The sequence below is a fragment of the Nicotiana tomentosiformis genome, chromosome 10 (assembly GCF_000390325.3).
Source record: "Nicotiana tomentosiformis chromosome 10, ASM39032v3, whole genome shotgun sequence".
Taxonomy (NCBI): Eukaryota; Viridiplantae; Streptophyta; class Magnoliopsida; order Solanales; family Solanaceae; genus Nicotiana; species Nicotiana tomentosiformis.
Genome location: NC_090821.1, coordinates 44957870 through 44976835, shown reverse-complemented (window position 1 = coordinate 44976835; position 18966 = coordinate 44957870). Strand labels below are relative to the sequence as shown.

The following is an 18966-nucleotide window of genomic DNA, read 5'->3' as shown; positions in this document are numbered from 1 at the left end:
AACTTCTTGGATGCTAATGGTACACTTAGGTATCTAAATGATAGAGTACCTTCAGTGTATCCCAATTCTTGTATAATGTCTTGCTTTTGGCTGCTTGAGATGCCTGCTAGGTAGATAGAGCTTTTTTCTGCATTTGCCTGGAGTCCAAATGAGATTGAGAACTTGAGAAATGTTTGTTGCAACAATCTGATGGATGTAATATCAGCTTTACAGAACATCAATAGGTCATCTGCAAAACATATGTGGATCACTCCTAGCTTTTTACATCTGGGATGGAATTTAAAATTTCTGTTCTTTGTCAGTTGTGCAAGTTCTCTCTGCAAATACTCCATGGCAATGACAAACAAGTAAGGGGACATAGGGTCCCCTTGTCGAATGCCTCTTCTCCCTTGAAATAGTTCCGTCAGTCGTCCATTCATGTTGGGGAAGTAAGTCACTGTGGTGATGCATTCCATTATCCATCTAACAAATTTATATGGGAATCCAAGCTCTAACAACATTTTTTCCAGAAAGTTCCAATCAAGAGTGTCATAAGCCTTCCTTAAATCCACCTTTAATACACACCTTGGGGAAATCCCTTTCCTATTATATCCTTTGAATAGCTCATGAGTAAACAAGATATTATCTGTAATGCTTCTTCGTTCAATAAAGGCTGACTGTGACTCCCCAATGAGATCCCCTATTACACTCTTTATTCCATTGGTGATAACTTTGGTTATTATCTTGTATAATATGGTGCAACATGCTATAGGTCTATATTCTTTGACTTGGCTAGGGTTGGGCACTTTTGGAATTACAGTGACTGCGGTACAATTCATCCCTTTATGCATCTTACATGTCTCAAAGAATTGCTTGACAGCATCACATACTTCAGAGCCGACTACATTCCATTGTGTTGTGAAGAACTCAATGGGAAAGCCATCCACCCCTGGGGCCTTGTCATGAGGCATATCTTTTATGGCAGCTAGTATCTCCTCTGTTGTTACCTGCTTAATCAGTACCACCTTCTGTTGTTGGCCAAGGCATTTCTCTTGTTTCACCACTTCAACATTTGGACATCTATGCGCATCTCCACTTTCTCCCATGAGCTTGGTGAAAAATGATATAAACTCATTTTCTACTTGGAGAGGATCTTTTAACTTTATACCACACTCAGTGTATATGGATGCAATGTGGTTTTTGCTAGTCCTCATCTTCCATTGAGCATGAAAGTACTTGGTATTAGAGTCACTACATTTAATTCAAGTAGCCCTAGACTTCTGTTTCAATACATGTTCTTCTATATGACTCCATTTTGCCGTTTCTGTCAAGATTTCCTTTTCCTGATTGAACATGCTCTGGTCTAGAGGAGAGTTTTTGAGTTCCCCCTGTATTATCTCCTGTTTCTGTCTAGCATGTTCAATTCTCTGTTGGTAGGAAGCCATATATTTATTTAGATCTTTAAGGCCATTTTTGAGCTTCTTCAATATCATCCAGATTATATTCATGGGATCTTCTTGCATCTCCTGCTGCCATACATGTTGCACTATGTTCTTGAAATCTGGATGCTCCATAACATTATTGTATAACTTGAAAGGTTTAGGATGCACGCCTCTCTTACTTTGGCTAATATGCATTAGGATTGGAGAGTGATCAGACACTTCAGGATTCATGAATTCAGCTTCTATGTGGCTATATTGCTGCAGCCACACATAATTTCCTATTGCCCAATCAATCTTGTTGTACACTCTTTTATCTTCCTGTTGCTTGTTACACCATGTAAAGAACCATCCAATACTTTTTAAGGGGGTCAGTTGCAACACATAAACTAGAGTCTGAAAACCTCGTGTTTCTGATTGAGTGACAGGTGCTCCTATTCTGTCTTCAGTATTTAGCACATTGTTGAAGTCCCCACTTAGCAACCAAGCATTTTGTACATTGATTCCCACTTGTATAAGTTTGTTCCATAGCTGATGTCTAAGGTTTGCATCATTTCTGGCATACACCACTATGAGTATTGTTTTGAAACTATCCCTCTGCACCTCACAATGGATGTATTGGTCTGTAGTCTCAATAATATGGATGTTTTCATTGTTTCACCATAATATCCATATTCTACCATTTAGGTGGTCTTTGTAATTGCAGCAACCATTCCACTCTATAGCCATCTTCTTCATGATTCTTGAAGTTTTTTTCTCCTTTACTCTTGTCTCCAAACAACCAATTACATCAATTTTGTACTTATTCAGAAAGAGTTTCAGCTCTTTCTGTTTAAAGAGCTTATTATGCCCTCTAATGTTCCAAGTACAAATGTTCATTAATGGGAAGAGCTGGTTGGCCCAACATCCCCTAGCTCTTTGTCTATGAGTTGTGTTTGTAAGATTGCAAACCTATTGCTAGAGGCAGTGGCAACATCTGTTGAGCTTTGTTGCATAAGGTTGCCATCTTCTGGATTGGCTCTAGCAATGGTATTCTGTTGTGCTTGCCCTGCTCCATTTATCATGCTATGTGATTTCCTTTGATCATCTATAATAGCTTTGTTAGTTATGGGTTGTGCAGTACCCATATTATGCATTTCCAATTGCTTTTCATGTTGAACTCCAAATGGTTCTGCATCATTTGAAGTAGAGGGAATATGCTCCTTCTGCACCCATCGTTGGGTAATCTTGTTCCTTCTTCTTCTTCTTCTTCTCGGTTGCTACTTAAATTCCTCCTCATTTTCATGCTTCTCCTTTATCCAGCATTCTATTGTATCATGACCAAATCTAATGCAATCACAACAGAATTCGGGCCTCCAATCATAGACAATATGTTGATGTATGACTCCCTTAGGTGTTTGTATTTCAAAACTCTTAGGGAGTGGATGTGATACATCAGTTTCCACCAGCACTCTGGCATAAGAAGCCTTCTCCATTTATGCCTTTACCCTGTCTGTGTATAGAGGTTTCCCTAATACGCTTGAAAGTTTACCCAATGCTTCTGTGGACCAGTACCCTAACGGAAGGCCAGGAAACTTAACCCACAAAGGAATGATGCTCAAACATTCTGGGTTAAAAGTATAAGTCGATTTTCCAATGCTACAGAATGAATGGTTTGTTGTGGTAGGTGTAAGACCCTGCATGAAGTACTAGATCTCTATCTTCTATGCTCTGAAATTAGAAGATGTAGTAGCCCTCATCGTGATACAGAATTTTAGGTTTCGCTATAAAGTTCCATACATTGGTCACATAGTTATCCATAGATTTCTCATATGGATTATCACCAAGGACTTACCCAATTAGGGCATTTTTAGAGATTCTTCCTGAACCCTAGTGTCCTCCTCCTCTATTTGTATCACAAAAGTGCCATCTCGCATAGCAGGGGGAATATAGGTTAGGGGCTTACCCATTTGGGAGCTTCTATTTTCTTGCACAATCCTTGCTTTTGCTCGTTCCTATTTGTCATCCTCTGTCTTATCCTTCACAATTGGTGCTATCTGAGTCGAGGTACTTGTTGCCGAGAATTGCAGCCTTCGGTGTACCAAGGAATCCTCCATTCTCAGAGTTTTTTGTTGTGTATGCGGTTCAGTTCCTTTGTTTGATGCCTCTTCATTGTCAATTTCCTCCAGAATAGGTTGAAATTTCAGTGGTAGAAAGCTACCAAAAGTTAGTGGTTGTAGCTTTTGTCGAATTCCTGTGTCCCGGGTGACCTTCAATCCCTCTATCTCCGTCGGTGGTTGATGCTGAAAGATCGTAGGTGCACTTCCCATGCCCGTTAACCATCGTCCCACTTGAGATGGGGCAGATGTTTCCATAGTTTCTTCGTTCCCCTTAGAATTAGGGTTAGGAAGCTTCTTCCATTGCCTTGTCATGGCGGCTGTCACGACCCGGAATTTCTACCTTCGGACCGTGATGGCGCCTAACATTTTATTTGCTAGACAAACCAACGTTAGAATAATATTATCTATTTTTAAAATAATTTTTAAATTTAGTAATAATCAAAGAACAAATGCGGAAGTAAAGTTTGAAATATAGTGAATAATCCATAAAAATCACAGTGTCTAAATACCATCTCAGAATTGGTGTCACAAGTGCACGAGCTTCTAGAATAATACAAATAAAGGTCTGGATAAAATAAAGCTGTCTGGAAGTAAACACACAGCTAAAGTAAAATAGACGGGGACTTCAGAACTGCGGACGCCATACAGTTATACCTCAAGTCTCCTCCGAGTAGCTGAAATCCGAGCAAGTCTATGGCACGCCACTAGGACCAACTTCGAAATCTGTACAAGAAGTGCAGAGTGTAGTATGAGTACAACCGACCCCATGTACTGGTAAGTGCTGAGCCTAACCTCGACGAAGTAGTGACGAGGCTAAGGCGGGTCACTTACATTACCTGTACGCAGTATTAGTAACAACAGCAATAATAGAAATAAATCAGGTAACTCGTTTATAATAATTGAAGCCAACTCAGCAGTCATAACTAATTATCATTTTCATCAACCGCTCTCACAATATATTCACATTCAGTTCTGTTGCGGCGTGCAACCTGATCCCCCAATATATATATATATATGTATGTATGTATGTCGACTTTTAAATAAGTCTGTTGCGGCGTTCAACTCGATCCTCCAATATGGACTTTAATAAGTCTGTTAGCCGATCCTCCAATATATTCATTATAATAAGTCTGTTGCGGCGTGCAACCCGATCCTCCAATATATTCATTATAATTAATTCTGTTGCGGCGTGCAACCCGATCCTCCAATATATTCATTATAATAAATTCTGTTGCGGCGTGCAACCCGATCCTCCAACATATCCATTTACCAATTCTTATAGAAGGAATTTTTCCAATAAATGCAACAATTAATATAAAATTATAAGACAACAAACATACAATAATTATGACTTAATTATGAAACAAACAAGGCAAATAGCAAATTATTATAAAAATCATAGAGAAAATATGTATTTTAATATTTAATATGCTAAATGTCAAATAACATTAAGCCACATAATTCAAATAGCATGTAACAATTAATGCAGGAATTCAAGAATTAATATTTGACAAAGAATAGGAGAGAAATAATTATTATAATAATTAATTCATGATTTAAAACAATTTATGATTTTTCAAGTAATCAGGAAAACAATTAATTTGACGCCGTATAGACACTCGTCACCTCGCCTATACGTCGTTCACATGCAATTCACATAACAATTAATTTAAGGGTTCCATTCTCTCAAGTCAGGGTTAACCACGACACATACCTCGCTTTGCAAATTCCAATCAATTAGTCAACCACATCTTTTCTTTTTAAATTTGTCTCCGAAAGCTTCAAATCTATTCACAAATAATACAATATACTCAATACGAATCATAGGAATTAATTCCATATGAATTTACTAATTTTCCGGATAAAATTCGAAATTTATTAAAATATTCGACGGTAGGACCCACGTCTCAAATCTCGAAAATACTTACGAAATCCGAACACCCATTCCGAGACGAGTCCAATCATATAAAATTTATCCAATTCCGATATCAAATGGACCTTCAAATCTTAAATTTTTGTTTTTGGAAGAATTTATAAAAATCTGATTTTTCTTTCATAAATTTACGGATTCATGATATAAATGAGTATGAAATCATGAAATATAATCAATATAGGATAAGGAACACTTACCCCAATGTTTTCCCGTAAAAATCGCCCAAAAATTGCCTCTTGAGGTTTAGGGTTCGAAAAATTGAAGAATGAATGAAAAATCCCGTCTAAGTCCAAAGTTATCAGCTGCGGATGTCGTATTTGCAACCTGAGCTTCGCAATTGCGAGAACCTTCACATTTTCGCTGCCTTCGCAAATGCGAAGATTATGTCGCATTTGCGATAATTGGCCCTTCGCAATTGCGAAGATAAACTCGCAATTGCGAGAACTGCTTGCCTAGGCTTTCTTCGCAATTGCGATAAAAATCTCGCAATTGCCATATCTACTTGGTTCGCATTTGCGACAGATCAGAGGCCTGCAACAGGTTCAGTTATACCAGCAAAAATTTTCTAAATTCAAAACATCATGTGCCCTATCCGAAACTCACCCGAGCCCTCGGAGCTCCAAACCAAACATGCACGCAAGTCTAAAAATATCATACGAACTTGCTCGTGCGATCAAATCACAAAAATAACACCTAAAACTATGGATTTAGCACCCAAACTCATGAATTCCTCAAGAACATTTCAAAACTACTATCTTCTCAACCGGACGTCTGAGTCACGTCAAATCAATTCCGATTTCTACCAAATTTTACAAACATGACTTATATATTATATTAAACCTGTACCGGGCTCCGGAACCAAAATACGGGCCCGATACCAACGAGATCAAACATTAATCAATTTCTTTAAATCCATAGAATTTTAGTCTTACAATTTTCATCAAAAATTCATTTCTCGAGTTAGGGACCTCAGAATTCGATTTGAGGCATACGCCCAATTTCCATATTTTACTACGGACCTTACGGGAATGTCGGAACACGGATTCGAGTCCGTTTACTCAAAACGTGGACCAAAGTCAATTAAAAATTAATTTTAAATCCCAAAAATTATTACTTCATAAATTTTCACATAAAGGCTTTCTGGATTTACGCCCGGACTGTGCACGAAAATCGAGATAAGTGAAAATAAGATTTTTAAGGCTAACGGGCCCGAAATAGAGTCTTAATTTACAAGATGACCCTTTGGGTCATCACATCGGCTGGCGTACATTAGCTAACCTCGCTAATCATGCGCCTTGGGTAGAATCTCAGCAATCGAAAAACTTCAAAATGGGCCCTTCAGTATCAACTAAAAGTTTAGGACTTTAAAATCAACTAAAATTTGTTTATTAAATCTTTCCTTATTAAACTAGGAAGCAAATCCTAATATTTAGCACTTTAAATTATTAAACTTTTTTACCTTATATGAATGTCCTTATTTGACGTCTATTAATATTAACGCTTTAAGACCTTATATGAATGTCTTTATTTGACGTCTATTAATATTAAAGCTTTAAAACTATATTAAACTATAAGATTTTCTTATTATTCAGAACTTTAGAAATTATGCGTAATATTTTCTAGAAGTAAAAAGCACAATAATTCTAGAAGCACAACAACGAATCAAAATTGACATACTAATGAACAATGATTTTGGAAGCACTAAAACGAATCAAAATTGACATACTAATGATTTTTAACTATTTGAAATAAAAAATTCTATTGAACAAAGTTCTAATTATAGTTAAATTTTAAAATTGGGATGAACTATCACTAAGAATTTGATAATAAAAGTTAATTTATATTCTTTAATGTTGAGAATAAATAATTAAAATTTTGAATTAACTAATGCAAAAGAGTTCAAGTTAATATTTTTTTAAAATTCATTATATAAGTAAGTTTATTTGTCACGTGGACAACTCTTTAAGGTATATAAATTAATTTTTGTAGGAAGAGCATTAATGGTGAAAGAAATTTAAAAGGTCAATTTATGATATAAAATTAAGAGTGAAATTGATAAATATGAATTTGAAGCAATAAAGATGAAATAGTAGAAGACCAAATATATTATAAATGAGTTATCGTTTTTTTTTCTTTCTTGCATTCGGTTATTCAGACTTATAGGTGACAATGTCTCACTATATTATCTTTTTAAATTAAGTTAGTTGTAGTAAAATACTATTCAACATTAGTTATTTTTTAAACTTTATATTGTCACTATTACTTTTTAGGAAGTATAATGTCAACTTTCATCCTAAATATTTAGAAGACCAAAAGATTTAATTTTAATTTTCAAATTTTCATAAAAATCCCTTTTAAATCACAAATAAGGCATCTGAAAAACTTTTATGGTATATGGTATCTTTATTTATTGAGCTAGCTAAATGAGAACAATATTTATTATGTTAAAAAAATATCTTTATTTCTTTAACGTTTATTTTATAATTTTATATAACTCAAATAAATTCTATTCAGTCACAATTCAAAAAGTGGTAAATCTTTTAAGAAGATATTATTGTCGGAAATACATATATAGCAGCTACATAAAGCTCTAATTCATGGCCAAAAAAGAAAAACTGAATTTAAATTCAATCCGCTATTTATCAAGATCTAATGGTTTGAATTGATTTCCTTACGAAAATATGTTGGTGTAATTTTAATTTTTAACATTCGAATGTAGTAAATTTTATTTTGACAGAAAAGTTGGAAAAAAAATACAATAAGTACATATTTGACTGCCCGTAGGACTACAATCTGAAATCAAATTACCTATTGATTTCATGTTTAGAAACCTCTTTTTTCTTTTTTTCGGTTTAAAACTTTCAATTATTTCTATACATGTATTGTTATTTCAATATTTTGTTTGTTCGTAAGCTTCCATGGTTAGTTATTAATTGTTGAATAAGCTTTTGAAAGTTATTTAGTTCTCTTTCTGATAAGTTAATACATAAAAGTTCGATTTTCTTCTATTATATATTTGTATTTGATATTTATTTATCTGATGAACATAGTATTCATTTGATTTTGGGACGAGATTAGGAAGAATGAATTCTTTTAGTCTTTTAATTTTTTTTAATGTGTCATGTATTTCATAGTTCTTGTAAATTTTTTATTGGCATGATAACATAATACTATTAATTTATGATCTAAGCTTTAATTATTGATTTAAACTTCATGCCACTTAGTATTTTTTATGTCCGTCTGTAACTTTATTCTCATATGTGATATTTATTTATATATTGTTCTCGTGCCAGTTTTGGTTGTACAAACTTTTATGAGATCAGAATAACCGGATGACTCAAAAGAAGGGAATAAAATAGTGAGAATAACCCTAAATTTTTTTAGATGACTAGATTCATTTTTCTTATTCCAAAACTCTAATTTTCCAGATTGTTTTCTAATTTTTCCCCCCTTGAAATTATAACAATTAAAAATGTAGTACAGGCTAAGGTTAGTATATATGAAAATTATCACAAATATATCAATGCTAAATTGATATGAAAAAATATAAAATCGAGATGAAGCATTTATAGTCAAACATATTGTTTTTGTACATATATTTATTTGACGCGAGACACACGTGTAACACACGTAGTAGTATATGTAAAAGGGACAACTGTTGTGATTTTTGTCTGATCTTACATATGCTTTCTCGTTTGGTAGGTTACTATATGTACCTGACCACGCACTTATTTCTATTTCTCCTCATTTAGTGCCTGGTAATAAGATAAGATGTCGTTGTAATATTTAACTTCTGGAGTGTATGTGTCACATTGTAAAAAGCAAGGAGGGTTTGTGTGATTTGGCTTCAGTTTGTATTATTTTTAACGAATAGTATAAGAGCATCTTTTGAGAATCTTTGAATGGGTCAAATGGTTGATTATCTTGGTGAATTAATTAGCTTTTTGGGTTAAAGCTAATTCTTTGTCATCTATATTGATATCATAAGGGGCGGATCTAGCCACCCGGTCGCTCGAATAAAATCTTATATATGTACTAGTATTTTTCTCAAAAATCCTATATAATGAATAAGTGGCACCCACGACACTAAATGGATATAGATGTCATGGTTGAAGTGCTGATATTCCATTAAAAGGACCCTGGATTGAGACTCTCCGTGATTTGTTCCTAGTTATTCCTTTTGTTACCTTTTACCCTTTCCTTTCTTTTCTTTATGCTCCTTTTGTTAATTTTTCTTATTTTCTTCGTCTTTGTTATTCACTTTTTTGTGCAATCTCATTATTATTATTTATTTATATTGTTTATTTGGTTCCTTTATCTTTTTCTGGATCTTTAAATTTTATTTGAATGTAATTTTAATTATTTTCTCTTTTTATCCATTTGTTGTTATTATATTAATTTTAGAGATTTTTTAGAGTGATTGAAGGGGCGTATGATATATTCGTTTATACATAATTTAATTTCTTTTAAATTGGATTGAATAAATTCAAAATGGACCGAACCGAACCGAACCGAAATAATTCAGAACGGATCGAATCGACTAAATATGCATCTTAATTTAATCTTCTTCGCCAGTGATCGTTTTGCATTTAATAGTGACACCATTAACTATCAAATCATGAATCCGCCTCTAGCTACCACCATATTATTTCACAATGTTGTGCCACACCTTGTCATCTTAGTGAGCTTTTCAGCGTAAAAATGTCACTGTGAAATGGTCATTTGGCTATCACATATGCTTAAATATACTGTTGTTTATATTTCTTTTCAAATATATTATGCTTGCGAATTAAATGTCCAAACTATTATCAACTTTTAATTTTTAGAAAAAATTGCATACAACTTGTCTATTCTTCTATTTCTACTTTTATTTAGAAAACACTAATATAGCTAATTTTCAAATTTTATTTTGAACATTAAAGTGAATGACTAAGAGTACATGATCATTCTCGGCGATTTCTTTCACATAAACAATTGCAAAACGGCAATGAGCTTTCATTTTATATAATGAATTTAAGTTATATGTATTAAAACTATAAATAACTTTTACACTATCAATGCAATATGTAACTAATTATAACATATTATTAGTCTAATTTGTAGTTTACCATATCAAGCTTGCGATGAAGAGTTATTTCCAATCTTTTTGATGTTAAAAAGTTTATACACTATCATTGTACATAATTAAGCTTTACAAAGATAAAGAAATACGATTATAGAAAATACAAATGATAGCTTGCTAACCAACAGGGTTATAGTGAAGTGGTAAATAGTCCTTTATCCTTAACCAAATGTCTTAAGATCAAGTGTGGATATGGAGTCGCCTTTGTTAGGAAGCGTTTTACCCCCAATGTGGTACTTTTCGGTGGGAATTCGGATTTAATCGTGCCCCAATGAAGGTACCAGACACCGGGTAAAAAACAAAAAAGAACAATATAGCGGAATGGCTCTCAAAGCGAAGCAGCTCAAGCCAAACATGGACTCCGAAGTTAAGCTTAAAATAAAAAATGGCTATATTTGTAACATTTTTTTAAACTGTGGCTAATATTTTAAAGGCATGCCTTTGACTATACCATGTAATGTTTCCCAATCCTTAAGTTACATATGAGATCTGCAATTGGAGCATTATAGCAGCCCAGAGCCCCAGACCCACTTGTTGCAGGATCTACAATAGTTTCATTTCGAAAACAACCTCTCTACCGTCATTTGATAGGGTTAAGATCTGCGTACACTTTACCCTTCCCAAACTCCACTTGTGGAATTTCACTGGGCTTGTTTTTGTTGTTGTTGTTGCTACCTAAGAAGTTTAGTTAGAGTCTTTCCCCAGTCACTGAACTTTCCAAACGAGTTCTTAGGTGGTTTTTACACCAAATCAAATATTTATTTTTAAAGAGTTTCAAATTAAAGTCAAAATGCATATCGCTTGACTATGGTTAAGTAATAAAAGTTCATACCGAATGCACATAACTTGCATTTAGTGGGTTAATATAAACACCGGGTATATGTAAATTTTTCGTTTGTTATCCCTTCCCACATGTCTTAATTCTTTGGAAATAAATTAGGTAAAATTCCATCAAATAGGCCCCCAGAAAATAAAAATAATGGAAAATACAATGTCAATGCCGGAATAGATCCATGTAGAATTGAATTTTCAGCATAAAGTGCCCTACGTGCAAGACGAATGCAGGTTCATGTATTAAACATTCATTCTCATAATAAATAAATAAGATATTACATTTAAGGAGCAGGTTCTTCTTTAAACTTCTTTATTTGTCCCAAAGACTGTTCTATGATCCACCATTATACTTTATGTACTACTCTATTTTACTTGTAAAAACAAGTTAGTTGACCACTCCTCTGTAAGTACATAAATTTTCACTAATTAAAGTTAACACATCTTATTCCATATATCTAAAATAAGGAAAGCAAATTAAAATGAAGTACTATGATTAATTAAAATCATGACAGACTCAATGTTTCTTTAGTATATAACTAGAGGATTGCTTGCATTTTTTAATTTTCTTTCGGTTTATGTTTTTTATTTCCAGTCTTTTTCCGTTTAGCAACAAAACATTGTATAACCATGGAAGAAGGAAAGAGAACGGAAGAAAAAACAATAAAACGGAGAGTGTGTTTGGTCTGACCCAAGTGCTTTTTTATGAAAAATATTTGATTGATAAGTGGATTTTTTTTGCTGGAAAAAGTATACTAAAAATTAAAACTGTATTAGTAAATGAAAGAATGTTTGAATGAAAATTTTGAATTTATTAATAATAATATCTAAGTGTTAACGGGAGCAAATAATATAAAATTTAAAATTTAGATAGTTGAGGAAAATGAATTCCGTCATTGGTGAAGGAAGGCATTTTCCCCTCTTATAGAAAATACTTTTCTTGAAAAATATATTCTGGTAAATAATCACCAGAAGATGACTTTCTCATGCAAAATATTTTTTTAAAAGATAACTTTTGCCATACCAAACATATATGGAGGCCGGAGCATTTTCCTTTTTATTTCTTTTATTTCTTTTAATCTTTTAAATGCAAAATGATTATTGCTTTGCTTCTAAGTTCTAACTATCAAATAAATATAATGCTTAACTAGTTTAGTTGTTGCTAGAACAATTGATTTATTTTTTCCGGTGTAAGATTGAGTCCTTCGTCAACCAAACACTACAACACAAGGTGACATCAAATTTCAATATTTTCCTGATTTTGCCATGTCCGGCATTTGTCTTTTATCGTATCTTACTTAATGTTACGAATCTACAAATGCTAAAATCAACAAATTATCTTAGATTTTAAATGAACTTTTCCAAAAAAAAGAAAGAAAGTTGTCTTATGTCATCTAATGATGGATTAAATAATGTTATGCTCTACAATTGGAAACAAGAAAAAGACCCTTATTAGCCAGCCATTTGGCTTCTCTTTGTTACTTGAACTTTTCTCCTTTTTTCTTTATGAAGAAACATTATATAGCCTACATTGATTGTGTCAATATATGAGCAAATGTTTAATGGTTCCACCCTTAATTTAGAGTACCCTTTAGCATTTCAAGAAATGAATTGCTTCAAAGTACCAGTGTTAATTATGTACATCATGGTTTTCTCCATATCTTTGGACTTAGTTTTTTCTGAGACTAGTAGCTCCAATAACTGTGTCCTGAGTATTAACATTTCTTCATCATCTGGGGAGGATTGTACTACTTTGGACAGAAATTGGGATGGTTTCTTGACCCAACCTTGTTGTGGATTACCTTTCAATAGATATTTACAAGCATTGGCACGCTGGACAAACCAAACAGGACATATCTTTCTTAATTCCACACAACAGATGGACTGCTTAACTTCGATGAAGAACACTAGTTCTGATACTTTTAGCTGTGGCATTGAAAAGCTGACTAGTGGTGCAGGGGGCTGCTCTGATTATTCAGAGATCGACGTAGTGAACGAGTTAGGAAGCAGATTGAAAAGTCTGAGAGATGATTGCAGTCTAATGGATTCAGAAGGAGGACTCGCTAAAGGCTGCAATCAGTGTTTGAGGACATGGAGAGCATTAGCTTCACCATCGAAAAATAATTCGATGAAACTTGAAGCTGACATTTGTAGATTTAGTATGCTGATTTTATTAACAAGCCAAAGAATTTCTGATGAGAGTTGGATTGATGAACTCTTTCATTGCCTAGGAGATAACTCTCTCCCTTTAGGTAATACTTGTCTACTTTCTATTATAAGAAGATTTATGTTTTTCTCTTCCAAGTTTTTGAATATTAAATTTTGATATTGACATATCATTGTACTGTGCAGTGTCTTCTGCAGATGAGACTAGAAGTGAAACTAGACATAGAACTAAGTTTAAAAGAGGTAAAATCTTGAATCCATATTCACAACGATTATTGCTATTGCTGAGTTTCAGGACAAAAGAATGTTCATATGGTTAAGCATTGGTTAAATATGCAGATCTTGAGATTCTAATTGGTGCTATAGTGGGGCTTGTCGCAATAATAATCATTGCGGTGTGGATCTTATTGAAAAGGAAGACTGAAATTAAACCCTCAAGTGGAAGATATAGTAAGCTCTCTACACCAACAATCATAGAAAAGATCATTGTTCTGAATGTTTTAGCTTATACTAATTCTGTTTCCTGTTAGTAGTATCAGATGGATCTTACTCTGAAGAATCAAGCTATCGTAAACTATCACTTAAAGAAATTTACTCTGCGACTGACAATCTCAGTATGTCTAACTTCATAGGTCAAGGCATAGCTGGTAAGAACAAAATCGAATTATGTACTAGTTGGTTTAGTCTACTTATCGTTTATCTGTTAAAGGCACTCACTTGTATATAGATCGATTCCTTTTGAAAGCTAAATTTTGAAATGATCATGTTCTACAGGAAAAGTATACAAAGGAATTTTGGCAGATAGACAACATGTAGCAATTAAGCACATAATCAAGGATGAACAGATGGAAACATTTGTTAGAGAAGTTACAAGCCTCTCACATATCAAACATCCGAACCTTGTATCCTTGCTAGGCCACTATGATGGACCAAATGAGTGTTTTCTAGTTTATGAGCTATGCTACAATGGAAATCTTTCTGAATGGCTTTTTGGTAATTTTTTTTTTACTCTTTGAACATTTCTGCTCTCTTTTGACCTGAATTGTACTGTGTCCTGATTTCTACACACTAATTGAGCAGGTAAAAGTAAATATCTTTCGTGGAGACGAAGACTAGAAATTGCACTTGATTGTGCCCGCGGTCTCCTGTTTCTCCACTCGTATCCTCAAGGCTCCATCGTTCACCGGGATATCAAGGTAAAATCCTATTTTACATCCATAATCTGTTCTCCATTTTCTAAATATTCTCAGTTATGTTTCTCTTTTTTGGTGAAATTTGCAGCCAGCAAACATTCTTCTATCTGCCAGCTTTGAAGCCAAACTCTCAGACTTTGGTTTGTCCAAAATTATTAGCATTGGCCACTCTTATGCTAGCTCAGAAGTGAGAGGAACCTTTGGTTATGTTGATCCTGAGTACCAAAAGAACCGACACGTTAATTCTTATGGTGATGTCTATAGCTTTGGGATAGTGCTGCTACAACTATTATCTGGACAAAGGGTTATCAACTTGGATTTGCAGAATCCAATGCCTCTAAGTAAAATGGTAAAAAATAAATACTCACTCCTCCATCCTCCCAGAAAGTTATCTTCTCTTGTATTTTTTTCAACCTTCCTTAATTTAACATATCGTTTTGAATCTTAGGCGAAAAACTTGACTAAAGGTGGGAACATCAAAGAATTTGCTGATCCCAAAATGCAGGGGAAATTCTCAATGGAGGCTTTTGAACTTGTACTTAAGCTAGCTTTGGTTAGCATAGGGCTTAAGCAGCAACGGCCATCCATGGAACAGGTGGTTGTTAAACTCGAAGAGGCTCTTGATTTATCAACAAGAATTGAGTCAGACCATCTTTAGTGCATATACACTTTATCTGGTTAAGTCCAGATTGAATCTGATGAACATAATAGCTTACGTACAATTCACTTTTATTTAAAAGCCTACCCAAGATCAAAGGCGAATCAAGCTTTTATAGTCAGTGGATTCAAAATGAGTTTAATACACGAGTATATATTTTTTCCGCATATGTACTGTCATGGGCTGCTTTCCATCATCGACCCATGACCCCTTGGACGCGCCCCGTGGCGTCCCGGCAAGCCTACCAACGCCTAGCGCCACGGTCGGCCCCGTGGTCTCGGCAGCGCCAAGTGACAAGCGAGCATGTGCCTCTGTCGCCCCACCGATAATCAATGCCAGCGCCCAGCGGCTGGCCAATGCCATCAGCGCCGCGCGCACCGACAATGCCGCGCGCACAAATCATCATGTTGCCAACAGCGCCGCACGCCCAGACAGTGCCCCGCGCGCAGACCCAATGCCAAGCACCAGCGCCCCGCCGCTGGCAGATCCAAATAGTGCTGCACGCGCCCACAGCAATGGGCGCGCAGACCCTGCTGCTCAAGACAAAGTTGCTGCCATCGGACTTGCTTCCATAGAAGACTAAGTCCTTTTCATTGTAATTATAGAGTAGTTTTACTTCATTCATTTTCAGTGTGCTTCTACAGCTTTCTTAGGTCAACTCATGTAACTTTGGTTTATTTTTTTAAAGTATTATTAAGGGGTGCCAAAGCATTCAAACATTCAAGCATTCAAACAATTCTATGTACTGGTGTCTCTCCCCCCCGACACCGCATTGCATCTTATAATAGCTTTCATCATCATCATCATCAATACAATCATTAGCTTTCATCATCAGTTGCTCATTTTCCGCTGCTCAATTGCTCACGACATTGGTTTTCCCGTACGACACTGACAATCTAGTCTAGCGTACGGCGAGGACCTCAGTTGGCGCATAGCAACCGCACTGACATCGGTTGCTTAGCCTTACGTCGCCCTTCCAAGGAACTTCAGGGAGGCGCCGCGTAACAGTTGGTATCAGAGCCTAGGCTCGACATCGGACGAGGGAACTCATTGGCTTCATCATCACCATTTCCGACCATGGTGAATTACGGGGATCGCATCACGACCCTAGAAGAGACGGTTGACGCATTACGGCCCATCGTGGATATGTTGCATGATCTAAAAACCAGCCTAGTGCAAAGGTTGGATGACCTGGACCGCAGAATGCGGCAGGCAGAAATTGACATAGCAAACATCAGTCAAGACTTTGAGGAAGACCGGGAAACGGCTGCCGTCGAGGCAACCAAAATTCATGGCCAATTCGAGGACCTCCAACCGGAGCGTGCCGGGGATTTAGCCCATCGGGAACTAGAGGCAGACAGACTGACCGTCATGCAGCAAACCATTGACAACCATAGACAACTTGACAGGCCAGCTCAATGTTGTCAATGCTGCCCTTCAAAGCCTGCTCAAAGGAGGCGAAAACCACATCAGGGGTGCCATGAACATTGCCCCCATTCCACAAAAGCTGAAAATTCCGGAGCCCAAGCCATACAACGGAGCCCGGGATGCTAAAGAAGTGGAAAACTTCATCTTCGACATCGAACAATACTTCGATGCCGTTGGACAGTTGGAGGAATCCAAGAAGGTAGCAACTGCTGCCATGTATCTTGAAGGCGATGCAAATCTCTGGTGGCGAGTCAAATACGAAGCCATCAGGGCCGGTGAAGATACTCTCCAGACATGGGCAGAACTGAAGACCGCCATACGCCTACAGTTCTTCCCCGAAAATATGGAATACAATGCACGAAGAAAGTTGCGTGAACTTCGCCACACCAGGTCGGTGCGGGACTACGTGCGTGAATTTTCCGCACTCATGCTAAACATACGGGATATGGGGGACAAAGACAAACTGTTCGCATTCATAGAAGGTTTGAAACCTCATGCTCGTATGGAACTGCAAAGACAACGGGTAGATACCCTACCCAAGGCCATTCAAGCTGCTGAGTGCCTTGGGGATTATCAGTTGGAAACTCAGAAGGATAGGCCCCAGCCGCCTGTCCGAGGGGGATACAACGGGAGCCAACCTAGCAACGGTGGCCCCAACAGAAACGGAGGAGATTGAGGTGCATCCAAATCCAAGACTCCTTCCTCAAGCAGTAACACTACTGCATCAGTCAACAACCATCAGGGGAGAAAGCCCCCATCAGAATGCCGTCATTGCGGCGGGGAACATTGGAACAATCAATGCCCAATACACAAATCAATGCTCAACAAACTGTTGACGATGACAAGTCAGATACCGACGACTCAGACGGCGCCGATCAAGTAGGTGCCTTCAATGCATTTGTCGGCTCCATTCATGATACCTTGGCGGGAACCAGTGCTGGCAACCCCAAGAAGAAGGCATTCCCAATCGACAAGAAAGGGAAAGGAAAGGCGGACGAGAGGCCTCCCACATCACAAAAGAGGACCTTAATGTTCGTTGACATGAAAGTAAACGGCAGACCTATTCGGGCATTGATAGACACGGGTGCTAGCCACAACTACCTGGCCTCAACTCAGGTGCAACGCCTCGGTCTAGCAGTGCAAAAATGCAAGGGTCGTGTCAAGGCTATCAACTCTCCATCTCAGCAAGTGAGTGGAATAGCCAAAGAAGCGCCAATCCAGCTTGGCCCATACAAGGGAATATTCGACCTACGCATAGCTATCATCGATGACTTCGAACTGATAGTGGGATTGGAATTCCTCAGGCAGACCAACACCATCCCGGTACCATATGCCAACATGCTACTAGTGATGGGAGACAACGGGGCCAAACCCCACACCATATCATGCATATCCAGGAAGATGGCCGCTGGAAACATCACGGCCATGCAGTTTAAGGAGGGAACCAACAGACTTGAACTCACGGTTCCGGCTGCCCTCAACATCATCAAACAGGCATCACATCATCGGGGTCCAACAACTCATGGCGCCCCTCATTGTGTGAAGACTTGTCAAGCATTCCCAAAGGACAAGTCGGATCACCCAGCACAAGCGGGACTCTTGGAGCCGCTACCTGTCCCACAGAGACCTTGGGAAAGTATTTCCCTGAATTTCATCACAGGATTACCCAAGGTCGGAAATCATGCAACCATCATGGTGGTAGTAGACCAGTTTTCCAAGTATGCTACCTTCATCGCAGCCCCACAGAACATATCAGCAGAAGATACAGCTCGACTCTTCTTCTCTCATGTTGTCAAACATTGGGGTATGCCAGCAACATCATTAGTGATTGCGACCCACGCTTCACTAGCAAGTTTTGGACCCAACTCTTCAGTTGCCTCGGATCCAAATTGAGTTACAACTCAAGCCATCATCATCAGCAAACACATGATCAAACAGACCGGTTCAATGACATGCTGGAGGAATATCTCCGCCAATTTGCTACCGGGTCACAAACACATTGGGTGAAGCTTCTGGATGCTGCTCAGCTGTGTTTCAATTCACAAAAGTGCGCCCATACAAACAAAAGCGCTTTTGAAATTGTTACCGGATAGCAACCACTACTCCCACATAATGTGA

The 18966-nt window shown here is 36.9% G+C and overlaps 1 protein-coding gene across 1 annotated transcript; it reads left to right on the top strand.

Annotated features, from left to right (window-relative positions):
• Nucleotides 1-13048: 13048 nt before the first annotated feature.
• On the top strand, nucleotides 13049-15587 carry LOC104117875 (probable serine/threonine-protein kinase At1g01540). The gene is made up of 8 exons (XM_033661701.2): nucleotides 13049-13655; nucleotides 13756-13812; nucleotides 13909-14019; nucleotides 14103-14216; nucleotides 14344-14562; nucleotides 14650-14765; nucleotides 14851-15111; nucleotides 15211-15587. The coding sequence occupies exons 1-8, from the start codon at nucleotides 13049-13051 to the stop codon at nucleotides 15418-15420; spliced, it is 1695 nt and encodes a 564-aa protein (XP_033517592.1). The 3' UTR covers nucleotides 15421-15587.
• Nucleotides 15588-18966: the final 3379 nt, after the last annotated feature.